This window comes from Belonocnema kinseyi, chromosome 9 (genome assembly GCF_010883055.1).
Source record: "Belonocnema kinseyi isolate 2016_QV_RU_SX_M_011 chromosome 9, B_treatae_v1, whole genome shotgun sequence".
Lineage (NCBI taxonomy): Eukaryota > Metazoa > Arthropoda > Insecta > Hymenoptera > Cynipidae > Belonocnema > Belonocnema kinseyi.
Window position 1 is genome coordinate 6874582 of NC_046665.1, and position 17942 is coordinate 6892523.

A 17942-nucleotide genomic window follows, 5' to 3' on the forward strand; every position below is an offset into this window, starting at 1 on the left:
ATGAGCCGGCAGTTCTAGGAAGGCTTAGAAAGGGGTGACTGAAAGCGAGAGTTTGGTATATTTTACATAAGTGAAATTTTTTTTTATGTTTCATCGCACAAGGTCCTCATGTTTAAATAAGGTGCAAGGTCGTTGAGAGAAAGCACAATTTTCTTTTATTTAAATTTGACCACTAACTTACTGATTCTCCTCAATATTTTCAGATTTTTTATTAGTTAGCCTTAACTTAAATCGTACAACGAGGTCTTAACATTCAAATGAAGTGCAGAGACGTTACAAGTTTCGTTATGCTTTCAGTTTTAAATTTCAAGTAATCTACTCTGTTACAGTTTAAAAAAAACTAAAGTAATTCTTATTTTGTCGATTCGAAATATATAGTGTGATCATGCAAAGCAAGGTCTCCATTGTTAAATAGAGTGCAGAGTCGTTATAATCACCACACATATTAATGTAATTGATTTTCAAAATTCCCCACGGTTTTCTTTCAAGCCACAAAAGAAATGTAATCATGCACAACAATGTGTCCATCGGTAAATGGAGTGTAGCGTCTTTACAAACACCACACACACTTAAACTTCTATTAATCCTTTCGAGAATCCCAAAAAACTTTCTTCATTGTTTGTTTTCTTTGAATGAAGCATCAATCAAGCAGGTCACTCCTCGGTTAAACTCTTGGAAGAAGAAGAACTGGTAATCAAAGAGAGCTAGTACGGGTACCGCAATTAACGTATGATCGAATGATTTCGTGAATCAACCCTTAGCTTTACCTGGATGTCCACTTTTGGTTCAGGGGCGTATCAATAAAAAATTTTGCCGGTAGCTTTATGATATTATTTTGATTATGAAAATAGAATGGACCGTCTCAGTTGTTTGCTAAGAATATGTCGTCTGCGTAAATTAGTAGAATAACTTTTAATATATCTGAGTTAGTGGGAAAAAGACAGGGATCATAGTCGTCGTTAACTAATCCTAAGAAACTAGCAACTTCTGTACACTTCTTGTTCCTGCGTTTGTGAGTGATTCGTAAGCCATAAATAGCTTTGTTAAGTTTACATACTTTAGACCGTTAATGTCCTTCAGGAATGTTCAGTCGATCAGGATTCTCTGTAAACACATCGTTTTCTTTCGTTCCGTTCAGAAAAGCAGTCTTAACATCTAGTTGACATAGTTCGTAATCTTTTTAATTAATTACCGCGAATGCCAGTCGTATTAATTTTAATCTTGAAACTAGTCTATAATTCTCTTTTATATCGTACTAATCTGAACCTCTAAAGCCTCAAATAACTAATCTAGCTTTATATTTTATTTTCCCTGAACCATTGCTTTTATTGTTAACCACCCATCGCGAGTATAATATTTGGTCTTTTAGCGTCTTTTCCTATCTTTGGTCGACCTATAGTCGCCCATACCTCATTCTTTTATAAGTATTTATACTTTTCATCAATCACTTTAAACCATTCGCGTTTCCTTTGGGTACAAAGGCTTGTTAAAAATTTTGAGGATCGTTAATTAATGTTTCAATTAAAAAATATAGCTTCATCGTTTTTAATGATGATGGGAATTTGTAATTTTTAGAAACTGTCATTTATTGCCATGCAATCATTTTCTTCAAATTGTATACTCTCTGAAGACTGAATTAGATATAACAAACTTAAATAATATATTTCTCTCACGTTAGCATATTATTGGTTTCTTTGAACAGTGATCAGTCGATTTGGTACGCAAATGTGATAATACAATTACGTTTGAAATTAGAGTTTTAATGGCGTTAGTGGAATATTATATTAGTACTAGGGTGCTAGGTTTCTCTAGAGTCATAGAATCATTGGCTGCCTGCTAAATATTTTTACACTTTTTTTCAGTATGTATATATAGGTTCTTATTAGGGTGTAATTGGATATGTAATGTAAGTATCAATACGGATTTCCCCATGATCTATTAAAAACGTTGCTTAGATGGGCGTTCTTGCATTCTTAATGCCAAAAAATTTCACTGTTCTGCAATTTCTTTAACGTGTCGTTTTGAAGCATTTAATTTTGCAAACGGATAAGGAAAGTTTAATGTCCTTTTTCACGCACGCTCTTACTGTAGGATCAATAACTAGAAAAAAGGATAATAAACAACTCATAAGACTGTGCTCTATTAATCGCAATTAAAAAATCGTATCTTGCAACGCTCGATAAGTACCGTTTAATGTATGACTGCAACCCAATGAACACCGTTAAATAGCTTAATAATTCACCTTACAAAACTTTTTCTTATTATTTTTTCGACTGTTTGAAACTTTGAGGAGATTAACGTACTTGCTTTCATCATGATAAATTTGATTCAGTGTTCTGCATTTTCTTTTACATTTAATTTTGAAGCTTTTATTTGGCGACCTGATAATCGCGTTTTGATGTTTTTTTTCTCCCGCACATTTATTTGAATGTTAAAAACTGAAAAAATAAAGCAAACATCTCAGGAGACTATCCTCTATCAGTCCCTTTAAACAACCTTATTATCTCGCGAAGCCGATAAAGACCGCCTGATGTATGGTTGCGACCCAATAAACACTGTTAAATCTTTAGAATTTTGAAGCTTGTCATATTTTTGACCTGGTAAACATCGTTTACTGTATTTTCCTAGCACCCACTTATTAGTAGGTTAAAGGGACTTGCATGTTGGTGGCGGTAGTGAGAAAGTGTGCTGTGACAGGTGGAGAGAAGTTTTTACAGAGTTTGGGTGGAACATGTGAGAAGAATGTGAGGGTGGAAGTTTAGGAGGTGAGTACGGTTGTGAGGGGTAAATTGGGTTGTTAAACATTAATTAACATTGTAGTTGTGGGGTGGGATTTGGCTAAATAGGGAATGTGAGGTTAGGTTTTCAAGAGGGCGGGGTAGTATTCTGGTCAAGTGTTTGGGCCTTTATTAAAGACAAGGGTGGTTCTCGTAGTGTTGGAGAATGTTAGGGGTGAGAAAATGGTGTCTGCAGGGACTGTGAGCGGTAAAATAGTTTAAAAAAACGGAAATTTTAGGGCGGCAAGCGACAGCAGCCTTAAGAGACATCTGTTGGCTGCAATACGTACTTTCGCTTATCAATAGGTTACACTTACCGACTGTGAAAACCCGGTGTCCAGTGGCGCGTCAGGGAGGGGGTAGAATCGGAGCGAAGGAAGCGAGAAGGCAAGGGAGAGAGCGTCCAGTGCAATTGAGGGGGAGAGTCTTTTGAAGAGGGAAAGGGAAAGCAAATAGAGTCCGGAGAAAAACTTGCTAGAGAATCACTTTAAAAAAATCGTACGAACACGTAGGGCACCCCCTCCCCCTCCCCTAAAAATGTAGGGGCAGACGGAGAAGGAGGCTCTCTGGATGCTGATAGGCGAGATCAGAAGATTGATGGAGGACGTAAGGGGGGCTATAGAGCAGATGGAAAGTATGAAGGAAGACCTGATGGGTAAGAGATGAGAGTTGGGAAAAGGTAGTAAAAGAGCTGAGGGGGAAAGTAGAAGGCTCGCAGAGGGAGTTGGCGTCGGTAAGGAAGGAAAAAGAGGATAAAATAAAGGAGATTAAAAAAGATATTAGGATGTTGATGGAAAGGGCGGAAAAAGGGCTGGAGAAGGTGGAGGGCAGGTCGGGAATGAAAGCAGTTGACAGAGGGAAGGGTGAGAAGCAAGGTTTTTAAGAGAATGTAGACATTATGATAGAAGAGAAAGTGGGAGAGCGTAAGAATGAAAAGGAGGAGAGAGCGAATAGGGAAAGGGTAAAGGCAATAGAGTTGAGGTTGGAGAGAAGAGCGAAGGCAGATAGGAGAAATAATATAGTAATAAGAGGATTGAAGGTAAAGAGCGGGAAAGAAAGGGAGGGAGTGGAAGCGTTGCAGTATTGGACAATAAAAATATACGAGAAAATGTGGGTATAGGAGAAGGAGAAGGGGGTGTTGAAGCAAGTGCAGGGGAACTTGTTGCGTGGGAAGAAAGCGGGTTGAAGTAAAGTAGGGTGGAGGAGTGTTAAAGGTGCTTTACTGGAACGTAGCAAGGGTAAAGAATAAGGATGAGGATTTCTGGAGGCATATTCAGGAATTTGTTGTGATTAGACTGATAGAGACGTGGGTAAGGAAAAAGGAATGGTATATAGTAGAGCGAAAGTTGCCGAGGGGGTTTAGGTGGAGGCTACAGGAGGCGGTCAAACTTACAAGGAGAGAGAGAGATGCGGGTATGGTGGTACTGGGGGGGGGGTAATGCGAGAATTGGGGGAAGGGGGCCAGTACCGGGAAGGGGAGAGCTTTGAAAGAAAATTGAAGGATAAGATAATAAATAAGGAGGAGGAGATTCTAGGAGAGTGGATGGAGGGCAGATGCTAGGCGGTGGCGAACGGTATGGTAACAGGAGACGAAGAGGGAGCATACACGTATGTGAGTTTGTGAATACAGGGGGAGGCTGGCGAAAGGCAAGGTAGGGAAGAAGGGTCGTTAGGAGAGAGAGTGTCATGGAGGAGAGAGGCGATAGAGAAGTATCAGGAGCAGTTGGGTAACGTAAGCTTTGAAAGGGAGTCAATGCACGAGACACAGGAAGATAGGGAATGTAAAATGATGAAGAGAAATGTGAAAAAACTACAGGAAGTAAAAGAAGGAACCGCCAAAAGGGAGGAGTACGTAGAAATGAGGAAGGCGTTTAGGGTGATGTGTAAGAAGAAAGAGCAGGAAAAGGGAAAAAAGCTGGAAGACAGAAGGGGACGTGTGAAGATAATTAATAGATTTAGGAAACGTAGTGTGGGGATAAGTGAGAAGATAGGAAGCCGCGAATGGAGGAAATTTTTTAATGATTAATTTCAGTGGTTAGATACACGGAAGATAGATTAAGGGGTTAGAAGAACGAGGGAGGTATATGGAGACGAGTTGAATGACGAGGAGATCGAGAAGCAGATAAGGAAGTTGAAAAAATCTAAGGCAGCAGGGCTGGACGGGGTAGAGAACGAAGCGTGTCTGTTTAGCACACAAGAGGTAAGGCAGAGGCTGAAGGAAGTAGTGAAACAAGTGTGGAGGGGAGGGATTCTCAAGAGGGTGGAAGGAGGGGTTGACCGTACCACTGTATAAGAAAGGGGATAGAGAGAGGCAGGAAAATTATAGAGGAATTACTCTAATGAATACTGCGTACAAAATATACGCGATGGTGTTGGCAAATAGGCTACGCAAGGACGTTCAGGGGAAAGGAAGATTGCCGAAGACGCAGACAGGCTTTAGGTAGGGAAGGAGTACTGTTGACAATATTTACGTCTTTCAGCCTATGGTGGATATAGAACTAACCAAAAAGAGTGCCAAAGTCTACGCGTTTTTTTGTAGATATAAAGAGCGCGTTCCATTCGGTGGATAGGGGGAGATTGTGGAAGGCAATGGAAGGGTGGGGAGTGAAGAGGGGCCTGATCAAGAGGGTTAGAGAGGTATATGAGGAGACGAAAGTTGGGTTGAGAGGAGAGGAGGGAATCTCTGAGGGATTCTGGATGGATAGGAGGTTGAGGCAAGGGTACCCGCTTAGCCCGACGCTTCTTGCAATTTTGATTGCGGATATGAAAAGTAAGCAAGCGGCCGGAGTGGTAGGAGGAATTAGGGTAGGATGAGTCAGGATATGGTCACTCGCATATACATATGACATAGTGCTGCTAGCAAACAGCGAAGAGGCTTTAAAGGAGATGATGAAAAGGTTGAGAAGATACTTGGACAAAAATAGATTCTAGTTAAATGTGGACAAGTCGAAGGTTATGGTGTTCAGGAAAGCAAATGGGAGAAATATGGGAGGGGAGTGGAATTAGAAGGGAAAAACGGTACAGAAGGTGAAAGTTTTTGTGTATCTGGGCATCCTGTTTCGACGGAATGGGGGAGTGCATGGTCATATAAAAAAAGGGTCAGAAGGGAAAATGTGGTGATGAAGCAGTTGTGGGGGTTGGGGAAAAGGTTGATCGCAGAAGATTTTTAAGGAGAATGAAATTGTTTGATTCGCTAGTGTACCGCTTTTCCCTTCCTTTTCCGCTCTCCTCCCTTATCTCTCCCACCTCCTTTCCTGAACAACATAACCTTTTACTGGTCCGCATTCAACTCTCACTATATCATCTGCATATGCGAGTGACCATATCCTGATTCCTCCTACCAATCCGGCCGCTAGCTTACTTTCCATATGCGCGATCAAAATTGCAAAAAGCGTTAGGCTAAGCAGGCAACCTTGCCTCAACCCCCTATCCACCCATAATCCCTCAGTGATTTCCTCCCCTTCTCTCACCTTATGTTTTATCTCCTTATATACCTCCCGTACCCTCTCGATCAGGCCCTTCTTCACTCCTCTTTCTTCCATTGCCTCCCACAACCTCCCCCTATCCACCGAAGGGAACGCGCCCTTTAGATCTACAAAAAACCCGAATACTTGGGCCCCCTTTTTGGTTAGTTCTCTATCCACCACGTGCCGCAAGACGCAAATATTATCAATAGTACTTCACGTAAATGTAGAATGTCATTCCTTGTCGAAGGAGCAAACTCTTGGAGGACATTACTGCATTTAGATCAAGTTTACAATTATTTTAGGATTTCATACATCTGTATAAATTTAATTTGTAAGTTTTTAATGTACAATTTTTGACAAATTTAAAATATTGAAATTTAAGTAATTTAGGGGTTTAATGTTACAAAATTGTTAATAAAAAAATATTTAATGTTTTTATTTACTTCCTCTAAATTAATAAGCCCGTTTACCAATAAAATGTTGCAATAAGAAATTTCAATGAACGGGGACCAGATATTTTTCACGGCCCTGATGTGCTCGTACTTTAAATTTTTAGCTGAGACTTTTTTTTTATATTCTAAGTGTTAGTTAGCCGTGAGGTCTAGTCATTAGCGATCAAACGCGTTAAAGTTAGAGTAGGTGGTTCGAAACCCGTCACAGCATTTTTGATTTTTAAAAGGGTTAATATCATTAAAAGCATACGACTAAAATATATGTAATGTATTGTAATTGAATCCAATTGTTCAAGTAAATTGTGTGAGGATGTGTGTAGTAAGTGGACGAATTCCACAGAATCTGGTTGTAGCAAGAATATGTTTTTTGCTGACGCACGAGATTTTACATGACTGGGATGTAGATTTCACATATAGAGAGTTAGAATTTGTTTTTTTTATTATTGAAACTGTAATTAACAGTTCGAATCATTGTATTGATGGACATAATGCGACCCTAAAACTGATTTATTACGTAAACGAGAACAGCCAAATTGTTTGGAACTAAGATTTTCGGACAGCAGTCTCCAGTGCATACTCGAGGCCTGACACGCAGGGTTGTTTTTTTAGGATATTAACCAGTAAAAGCTTCACATCTCCAAGAGTGTTATGTTTTTGTCTGCTGGTGCCGAAAATTCGGATGGATTGCGGATGGTCCAGTCCCTTAGTAATGGCCCGAAAGGCAGATAGAATGGGGCTCGTTCAGTTCACAAGAATGCCTTTTGGACTGTCAGAAGCCCCTGCGAAATTCCAGCGATTGGTAGGCTTCCTCACAGGGCCAGACATCAAACCAAACGTCTATGCGTACCTCGATGATATAATCATCGTTAATGAGACATTCAAGGGTCACCAAGAATGGGTAGCTAGAGACATAGACCGCTTACTCCTTGTTAATCCGAAGTGTTTACAAGTCGATCCGGACAAAGTCGAGCCTCTTTTCTCATATCTAGCCCCAAGAACAATCAAGCAGCTGAGACGGTTCTTGGGAATGGCGTCGTGATACCGTCGCTTTAAACCCGACTTTGCGACGGACGAGGAACCACTGAACAAACTGCTTAGAACGAACGTCCCATAGGAATTTGGCACCAAACAGGAAAGCGCATTTGCTAAGCTGAAAGAAAAAATCGCGACGGCACTGATTTTGACTTACCCGGGTTTCGAAGTCCTCCTCGAATACGATTTTGAGGTCGTACGCCGAAAAGGAGCTCTGCACCATGTACCGGATGCCTTTTCTCAGATGTACAAGAAGGAAGTAGCAATCCGCATAGCCACCGACGTAATGGGTCCGTGGCCAAAGACAACTTTAGGCTTCGAATATTTAATGGTACTCGAAGACCTTCATACCAAATGGATAGAATTAGCGCCATGAGACGCGCGAACGCCGAGACCATTTTCAAGGCTTTTGACGATAACACATTGAATCGGTGGGGTGCACCGGAGGTTCTTGTGTCGGATAACGGAACATAATACGTCAATCAAGCGTTCCAAGGTTTGACAGAGACGTATGGAATCCGGCACTCGTTTACTCCGGCATATCATCAGCAGGCGGACCCTGTGGAGCGAGTCCATTGAGTCCTTAAAACAATGATCTCAACATTTGTAGCCCAAGACCATCGGCAATGGGAAGTGTCTCTTAAAGACTTACGATTCGCCTATAATACGGCCGTACATAGTATCACAGGTGTTAGTCCGGCTTACTTGAATTTAGGTAGGGGGCCAAAGCCGTACAATAGCCTACGTTGAAGGGTCGAAGAACCAACCAAATTGCCTATACCAGACCATGAGGAATGGAGGGAAAGAATGATTAAGTTAAAAGAGCTACAAGATCTAGTCTCCTTACACCACGAGAACGCGTTCGGCCGTTAAAAGTTAAATTACGACAAAAGGCGGCGACAAGCGATATTTAAAGAAGGAGATAAGGTCATGCGTAAACAAAATTGACATCCTCAGCCCAAAAAGGGATAACGAGAAGATTTTGGGGTAAAAAGCAAGGACCGTACGTCGTCCCGCAAAACTTCTAGTCCCCTACCACGATGTGGGACTGCCAAGGGAGGGAGGAGTAGTGGAACAATGAGTAGTCAAAGCCTTCTTAGTAGTTCACCTAAACCTTTGCATGCCGAGGGCACGGTAGAAATAAACAGACCGTAGACTTCTCTTTCGTCGTTCTCGCCAAATAAGATTGACGAGAATTTCTTTCATTCAATCTGGCGGTAATCGCCTAGATTTAGTGACACAGGTCGGGTTTAGCCAAGTTCGGGGACTTGTTGGAGTGGTCCCTAGGGTTTTCCCATTATTTTTTTACTGTCATTTTATCATTTTGTTTATCATGGCTCCTAATAGCAGGGACCCCTCCCTCTGAGAACGGACTGAGTAGGCCCGAGGCGGGAGGGGCTAACAGAGTTGTAAGGGAACAGCCACAGCGCGGAAAGTAAAAACAGCATTTGAATATAAGTAAGGCATAGTTTGGAGTTCTTGAATACATTTCATTGAAGCTAGGAGAAATCTTATTCTTTCTCCATACGAAACCCCGTTTATTAATAAAACTTTTGTAAACAAAATATAATATTTTCACTTAGTTAACAGTGGTTAAAAACCGTTAGTTACATCTTAATCCTGGGGCACCATGTATAAGAGTGCGGCATAAGTTGCGGATTTTCTGCAACCTACTCTAAATGTAATCAATGCCAAACGCAAGTATCGTAAGGAGAATGTTCCCTGAACTACGTCTCATGCCGTCCCTGTTTCTCTAACCGCATTTAAATTCTCTTTTACTCCGATTTTCATGGTACTCTGTGACAGCCTTCTATGTTGGGTGCCAAATTTATAGCGAGGTTTACCAATTTATTTCTTTAATTGATTACGACCTGGCCGGGTCGGGCCTAGGATAGCAACATAGCCATAAAGATGGCTAGCCACTTACCTGCCCATAAACTCACGTTGGTATCACCGGAATTACCGAGTTCGTGGGCCGCGCTTTTCCTACCCATGAACCACCCTCGAAGCTCGTTGAGTATAGGACGTTCGTCCTAAGTAGCTTTTTCAATGATTTCGCGTCAATCGAAAAATCCGGTGCGAAACGACGGTACCATGACGCCATGCCCGAGAACCGTGTTAGTTGCTTTATTGTTCTTGGGGCTGGGTACGAGATAAAGGGTTCAACCTTGTGTGGATCGACCGGCAAACCCTTTTGATTCACGAGGAATCCGAGATAGCGTCCGGTCATTCTCCCGAATTCGAATTTCTTGTAGTTGATAGTTAGTCCGGAGCCCTGTAAACGATCTATCACTGGATCTACCCATTTCTGATGACCCCTAAACGTGTCATATACGATGGCTATGTCATCGAGATACACGTAGACGTTAGGTTCCATGCCTGGCCCTATGATGGAGCTTACCTGTCGCTGGAATGTCACAGGGCTCTTGACAGTCCAAAGGGCATCGTTGTGGACTGAAAAGCCCCATTCCAGGAAATGTAACCGCTGTGAACTCCTTACTATCTTCGGCCATCGGGATTATGATCGTCTATGCAAAATCTCTACGTCCCGATAAACTTTCGGGTCATTGCTACGGGACTGAAAGACCCGCTTTCCGACGGCTCTAATATTCCTTCCGGACAGCAGTCGAGGTTACCATATCTTGCATATCTTTCAAAGCCTTCGGGGACACTTGATAATACCTATGTTTTATCTATGGATGCCCCCCGACGTTTATGCTGCGAGTTCTACAAATGGTTGCTGGAAGTACCTTAGGAGGGGACTCAATAATCCTGGCAACTAACGTGTCCAGTTCTTTTCGCTCCTCAGCTGTGATTTTCCTGAGGCCGCAAGAGTGGTCTAATGTATTTGGTAGAAATAGGCTGCGGCTTCGTAATATGTTGCCTGAGTCGCAGGTTTAATCACCCAGGGACTCATAACGCGGCGGCTTAGCGGGACTTTCGTTTGTTACCCCGGTCTCCTATCGGCAGGTTTTGAGCCCATCCAGAGATCTCTGACCCCTCGCGAAAATATTCAATACCTGATTTATTGACAGAGAAATGCTATCAGTACTAGGTAAGAGGTGTATAGCAGATAGGGAAAAATCACTACAAGCATTAGCTAAATAACAAAAATATTATACAGTTCTTTTCCGTCGTCTCTCTTTCTCTAACCGCATTTAACTTCTCTCACTCCGATTTTCATTGTACTCTGTGACAGCCCTCTATGCTTGGCGCCAAATTTATAGCGAGGTTTACGAAATTATTTATTTTATTGTTCACGTCCTGGCCAGGTAGGGCCTAGAATGGCAACCTAGCCATAAAGATGGCTAGCCACTTACCTTTCCATAAAATGACGTTGGTATCAACGGAATTACCGAGTCCATAATTAACCGTATGAAAAAGTACATTATATACAATATAAAACATAAGAGAAAAAGATAATATGCGAATCAAGATCGTTACATTTTCTAAGGACGTAAGTACTCAAAATCCCCAGTCAAACCCTTTCCAATCGTATTAGGAACTTACTTCATTTGCAGGAAAAGTGATGACCGGCAATTAATATACAAAGGCCTATAGTCATCCCAAGGTGACTGCTCGAAAAACCCGCATGCGTACAAACGCTGTCCGGCGTTCATCATTGCGTGCATACATCGAGTCGCGGCTGGAAACACTCTCTTATAATGCAAAATGCGGCCACCTACGTCAAAGTCATTCGACTAGTTTCATCTTGGTTTTCTAATCCATCTTTCCAACGGGTTTAAGTAATCGTCAAAATTATGGTCTCCCGAAAGCCCCTTGACACCGCACTATAGGTCAAATTGCATTTTTCTGGTTTAAAATCTAATATAACGAGAAAGAATAGAGATAAGTTAACCAATTTTTTAAAAATAAAGTTCATGTTACCTAGATTAAAGGAAAATATGTAAGAGTGCCTACATTGTTCATTTTAGGGGTTGAAGTAAAGTGCGAAGTTGACCATGTTTAAAAAATCGATGACCTGTTGCTTTTCTTTTTGCTGAATCTCAAAGGGAAATCATGATATTGATAGAATTTTTTTTTAATTGTAGTAAATTTAATATAGATCAAGGGAAAAAATATTGGGATGCCATCAGCCCCTAAATTAGGGTTTGATATAAGGATTAAGTGGCTAAAAATTTAAAAATTCGCTGAAAAAAAATTGTAAAGGATTTTCGTGCTGGTTGAATATAATTTCGACAACCGTTTTTGCATTATTCTCTACTGTGTGAATGGTTCCACGTTCCCCCACTCTAGGGAATATTTGAAGAAGGCATTCTCGAGACTTCATATTTTTTCGTGAATTGACCTTAACAGTTAAGTATATGTACTAATTAGATTTTTAATTGTTTAACTGTAAACTAGAACGCGTATGCCAATCAAGCTGATTATTTATACTTCTCCAGTGAGTTTGACTTCACTATTTTTAGCATGCAAAAAATATAGATATTATAATACAATATTATAATATCTATACTTTTTTGAATGAATCATAATAAAAAAGTACTTGGAGTTGTCTATTTCCACCCCTAGAAAGGAGAATGATAGAAAGAAACCATCTATACATTTGAGGATTTCGAGGATTTCCCTTTGAGATTCAGCAAAAAGAAAAGCAAAAGTTCGTCGATTTTTTGAACATGCTCAACGTCCTAAATATTTTTCTTTAATCCACGTAATATGAACTTTATTTAAAAACGAAATTTGTTGAGTTATCTCTATTCTTTCTCGTTACATTAGATTTTAAACCAGAAAAATACAATTTGACCCATAGTACGCCGTCAAGCCAAGAACATGAGTTTCAGTTCCTCGTCTCGGATCTCATCTTCCCTTCCACTCTCAGAATTGCAGCGTCGGGCCCGCTGATTGGATGGCCATCGTCTCAAAAGACGCTCACGTTCTATCAATCAGAAAGGCTACCGCAACCATCGGTCCGGTAACTCGAGCGGCCATTTAATGACTAGCGGTCAGGCAGCCAGTGGGAACCTCAGCAGTCCATAGGACAGACCCAATCGCCGCAGCGGACACTAGTACAGAAACGCACATTGGTGGAGTCTCCTCATTGGATCCTTGCCGTTGCAACCAGCCCATCAGCAGGCCCGATGCTGAAATATTGAGAGTCGAAGGGAAGACAGCAGCTGAGACGAGGAACTGACACTCAGGTTTTTGGCTCGACGGCGTCAGGGGGCTTCCAGGAGACCGTAATTTAAACGATTCCTTAAACCAGTTGAAAATAAGGATTATATAACCAAAAGGGAACTAGTCGAATGAATTCGAGGTAGGTGGCCGCATTTTTTCATTTTAAGTGAGTGTTTCCAGCCGCGGCTCGACATTCGTACGTGACATTCGTTATTGAAGTACCAATGACAAATGGTTTATAGCCAGTTGTCGTTCTGACGTCTTCATTTGAGTAACCAAGCCATGATCGATCGCGAAGCGAGAGGCGCGCTTATAAAGACCCAATGTTATCAAATGTTATATTACCAAAATTGAAGTTCGAAGACAAGATTTTAAACTTGTTTTTATTTTCTAGGAGAATACGTTACGCTCTACCAGAGACAACGTTTTATTCTGCAAGAAAAGGCAAAAGAGAGAGAGCAACATTTTAAACAGATTGCTGTGCAACGAAATCAACAACAGCAACAACTTCAAAAACTAAAAATTCTGGTTGCAGATCTAATCACAAATAAATCTACTAATTCAATAAACATCGACATCGTTGCTGACAGAATAAAATCATTAACTTCTTCCTTCAAACGTAAATATTATTTTTATTGGCGAGTAAAAAAAATACGAATTTCTCTTTTAAGGAGGGAAGCCCTACCATATATATTTATTAAAATTTCGTGATAAAAAAATTATCTTACATAGAGATATATATTTTTTCTGCGGAGAGAACTCTACGACTTTTTGGTTTTGGCCTGGAACGAAAACCAAAGAGTTTTGTTTTATAATAAAATTAGAAACTTGAAGGACCTAAGACCACTAAAAAAGTGCAAAACTACAGAAATTACAGGGCTCTGAAAAAAATAAAGCAATTTTTGCGTTAAATTTTTGTGCAATTTCAGTCCCATATTTTCGTAGCATCATAAAATATCGGCGTGAAATATCGGTTTGTTGCGAACCGACTTTCTAACCAATAATACGTAGTATCTCGTTCTAAAACTTTTGAACTATATTCTTGACATATCCAGACATTCATTTATACAATAAAAAAATCGATTAAAAAATATAATTACATGGGCTTCCCCCCCCCCCCCCTTAACTGATAATATTTCTTAAACAACATTAATTGACATCGTTCAGCGGACTGAATTTACAACATATTTCGGATGCGCAAAAAAAAGTGCACTGACACTTTTCAAGAATTTTGGTAAAGTTCTTTGGTTTCATAGGACGATAAAAAAGTTATTGTTTTGCAATCGGTGTTTCAAAAAACGAATGCTTGAAAGCTTTACAGTCTGATATTAAAGAATGGTCTGAACAGTCCCCTACACGTTGTTATTTTACAAGATGTTGGTTCCTGTACAGAAATCCTCAGTGTTCCCATAAATTATTAAATTGTAGATATATCAGCTAGCAGTACGATTAGTAATTCTAATTGTAGTATATTGCCATAAGTAAATAATATTTTAAACCTGGATGCGGTATAGCTCTAGACCAGGGAAGTATTAAAAATGCTTTACTATCGTAAACTATCATCCCTTCCCCAAAAACCTTTCCAATCATCCAGAATTGTAAAACAATTTTGCTATATGCTCTACCATCGGAGATTATCGGTACAATCAGCGAAAGTACTATTGAAAATCACTACTGAGAAATAGTTTTTAAGCGTTTCTGCGTCGAGTTTCAGTCAGCGATCACCGCACACGGCCAAACTTTCTGCTAAAGCGACAGAAATTCGGTGCAGACACGCTTGGACATTTTTAGTCATATCTCGAGAACCCATAAAGATTTTTGAAAGTTTTGTTGGCGTCAATTAAAAATAAGAATTTAAGGATTGTGTGTATCACGTTTCAAAGTCAACAGTGATTTTTAATAATACTTTCGCTGACCGTACTTAAAATTTCCTATGCTAGTGTATGTGTATTATATCATCCTGAAATCTATCGTCTTGCACCGCATCTGTGTTTATAAAATATTTCCCTGATCCTCTTATTAAAATGAGAAGTGGAAAAAAATATATTAAAACGAAACTATCATCCTCCTAGCAGAACATCTGGAACATCCAGATAACAAGTACAATTCTGATGACATCCAGTTTAAGAAAGCAAATACTGACATATACTTGGAGGATGAAGCCGCCTCTCAAATACTGGACCTTCTGTCAGAAATTAAAGATTGTAACGACTCGTGTGTCTTTGAGCCTAACTCTTACCCATGTCCATGGTGTTCTGGAGAGTTGATTACAGTTTAAACAATGTTCTTAATTTTATTTTTTCTTCCAATAAAATGCGATTATTCAATTGATTAAGTCATAATTATAATAAATAGCATAAGATGCAATAAGTGTAATCGATTTTAATAACGATACCAAAAAATCCCTGAATCTTTTCTTCATATATAATTTAATATTTAACATAATATTATTTATAATTTTAAAAAGGGGTAAACAATCACCGCAGTAAATCCACAGTAAACGACACCTGTGGCCCGTCTCTCGACCTTAACCTTCATGCTGGCGCGCCTTTTTTTTACCATTAGTGGGCGCGGGGCGGTAACCTACCGCCACCTCGTTTTTACTTATTCTGCAGCTCATAACTCACCGTAAACCTTTGTAATTGGGGTTATTTTTAATAGAATCTTCAAAATTTCTAAAAACGATTTCTAAAACACATTATGGCCAAAGGTTCTCGCTTTTACTGATCTACTTCGGGGCATATTGCCATAATCGGGCGTTAATAAAATCGCGTGGTAGTAGACCTCGTGAAATGAAATCGGCGGGATTACTTTCTGAACGCACGTGCCTCCATTCATGATTTTTGAAAGTCCTAGTGAGTGTAGCGATTTCAGCGACGCGATTTCTTTCAAAGATTGGCAAAGAATGGGGAGAAGTCTTAATCCAAAGTAAGGTTATTGTTGAATCTGACCAGATAATTGTTTTTTCGATTTTTAAGTGTGACAAAGCTTGTAATGTTTCTTTGCACAGTTAAACAAATAGGTGAGCTGCCGACAGCTCCAATCTTGGCAACGTTATCGTTTTAAGAGGAGCGCCTCTTGATTTTGCACAAACTAGACGGGTTTTTTATTTTCCTCCTAAAGAAGTGGATTTAATATAAATGCACGCGCCGTATGCCTTTTCGCTGACATCACTAAACTCGTGCAACTGCAGACTCGTATAATCATCTATAAGCATCTTTCGATAAATTCTTAATGCGGGCAGCAGTGATAATTAGTCGTGATATTTACTCCACCCTTTGTAAATTTTGATTGAAACTGCAGCATACCATCCTGAGTAGAAGCCACATTTTTTGCATTAGTATTTTCGCATGTACTGTAACGGGTGCCAAGAGGCCGAATTTTGAGAGAATAATCCTTTTTGTTACCACTTGCTTTTATTCGTATCATTGATCGTAAGAAAAATATAATCTTGTTTAGAATTCCAGTGAATTCCTGATGTTTTCGTTGGAGTATCGAAGCTTAATTGAAAACATGGTTCGTTAGAACATTTTGATGGCGTTTCGATTAAATTTGTATTACTTGTTGCGCGTTTTCTTAGGTTAAGGCCCCCATTACGTGCCATTTAAATCAATTCGGTAAGTAATTGCTCAGCTGATTCTCGCAACGATGCTCCAGCGATCATGTCGTGGAAATATAAATCAGTTTTTAAAATTGAGTCGGTATTTAACTCAAACGTCTTGAACGGGTTGAAGGTTCTTCGCGCTGCAGGGTTTTTTGGAATTTTCGATCATCGGGATGCAATATTTTTTGTAAATACATTTTCGCTGTATCAGCTGTCAAAACATAGGGAAGGAGGTTTTCCTGTATACTGGGACCTTCCATGAAGACGTCGTTCAGTGGCAGTCCTGTCGCTGATTTCGATGAACCATCAAAGACGAAACGCAATTGTTTCGTTAAACTAGAATTTTTATCACCGCTAATTTGGATTCAGACATGTAGCCGTTTGTTAAGTAAGATTTCATGTTTTAAATATAGGGTTTCTTGATTTCCGGTTTCTTCACAAAGAACAGCTCAAGTGCGTATAGTGATTTTTAAGGACTTAAGTAAGATTTTCCTAGGCCAGTCACGTTTTATTTGAAAGGAAGCTTCATGCAGCCTTCTCCGTTTTCTATATCTCGCGTAGTATTTCTTATAGTGATGTTTGCATTCGCTTTCTTCTACTGAGAAAACTTTCCTTTCTGGACAATTTTCGATTGTCCATAATCTTTCTAACTATTCGTTCAAGGACGTTGTAAACAAATGACAAGATGTTTGAGTGAGTGTGCTTTGTACGATAAATTTCACTAGCCACAATCCACCCGAAAACGGTGTTCTGTAGAATGACATTTTGATTGGGAATTTTTATTTGGCCCTGTTTTAAAAGTTTCAGGAGATATTTAGCACCGATTATGCCGTTGGAAGCACGCGGTAAGTGAAAAAGAGTTTATGGCACCAAGCGGAACATTAATTTTAAGATTTTTTAGCCCTCATTTAGCCGCTACACGTTCCCTTCAAAGGTGCGCCTGCGAACATGATGCAAGAAGGACTCTGCATTCTTAGTAAGTTCCCCTTCGATCCCTTAAGAAAACAATTGCCGTCGTTACCAGTTATTCATTTTGATGAGTAATTTCCAAATAAAATGTATTTACGTCGATTCAAAGGAACACTACGTTGATTTCAAAAGGTAGTAGGAAATGATGGCGCTTGTTGTATATTTTGAAATGACTCGATTTGCATTCTTCTACAGGGTGATTCGATTTTAATCAATCAAAGCACAAGTTATATTTTTTTACGATATTTATACGTTCATAAATGTTCGCGTTTTCGAGTTGTTCATAATATTGCGTGAAAAGAGAGCGCTTGCACAAATGGAAAAATGGCTTATATTGAGTCGCATATGACCATGTAGGATTATTTTCGATATTCAATACTTCAAGAGTCAAAATATTTTTTTATTTTTGTTATTAAATCAACAAAAAAAATTTTTTAAACTTTAAAATCGGCCATGACAGTTCAATGCGAAATCTTATTAGCTTTTATTTCAAAAAATAAAGTTA

The 17942-nt window shown here is 39.7% G+C and overlaps 1 protein-coding gene across 6 annotated transcripts in view; it reads left to right on the plus strand.

Moving 5' to 3' along the window:
- LOC117179664 (golgin subfamily A member 2) overlaps window positions 1–17942 on the plus strand; it is a 167512-nt gene that overhangs the window by 146372 nt on the left and 3198 nt on the right. For 4 of the 6 annotated variants that reach the window (XM_033371680.1, XM_033371677.1, XM_033371681.1 and 1 more), the window contains 2 exons: window positions 13259–13483; window positions 14937–15234. In XM_033371680.1, coding sequence (XP_033227571.1) covers window positions 13259–13483; window positions 14937–15142 — 431 coding nt within the window. In that variant the 3' untranslated portion in view covers window positions 15143–15234. Of the gene's footprint in view, window positions 1–13258; window positions 13484–14936; window positions 15235–17942 lie in introns of those variants that run through there. The other 2 variants (XM_033371678.1, XM_033371679.1) reach the window with 2 other exon arrangements.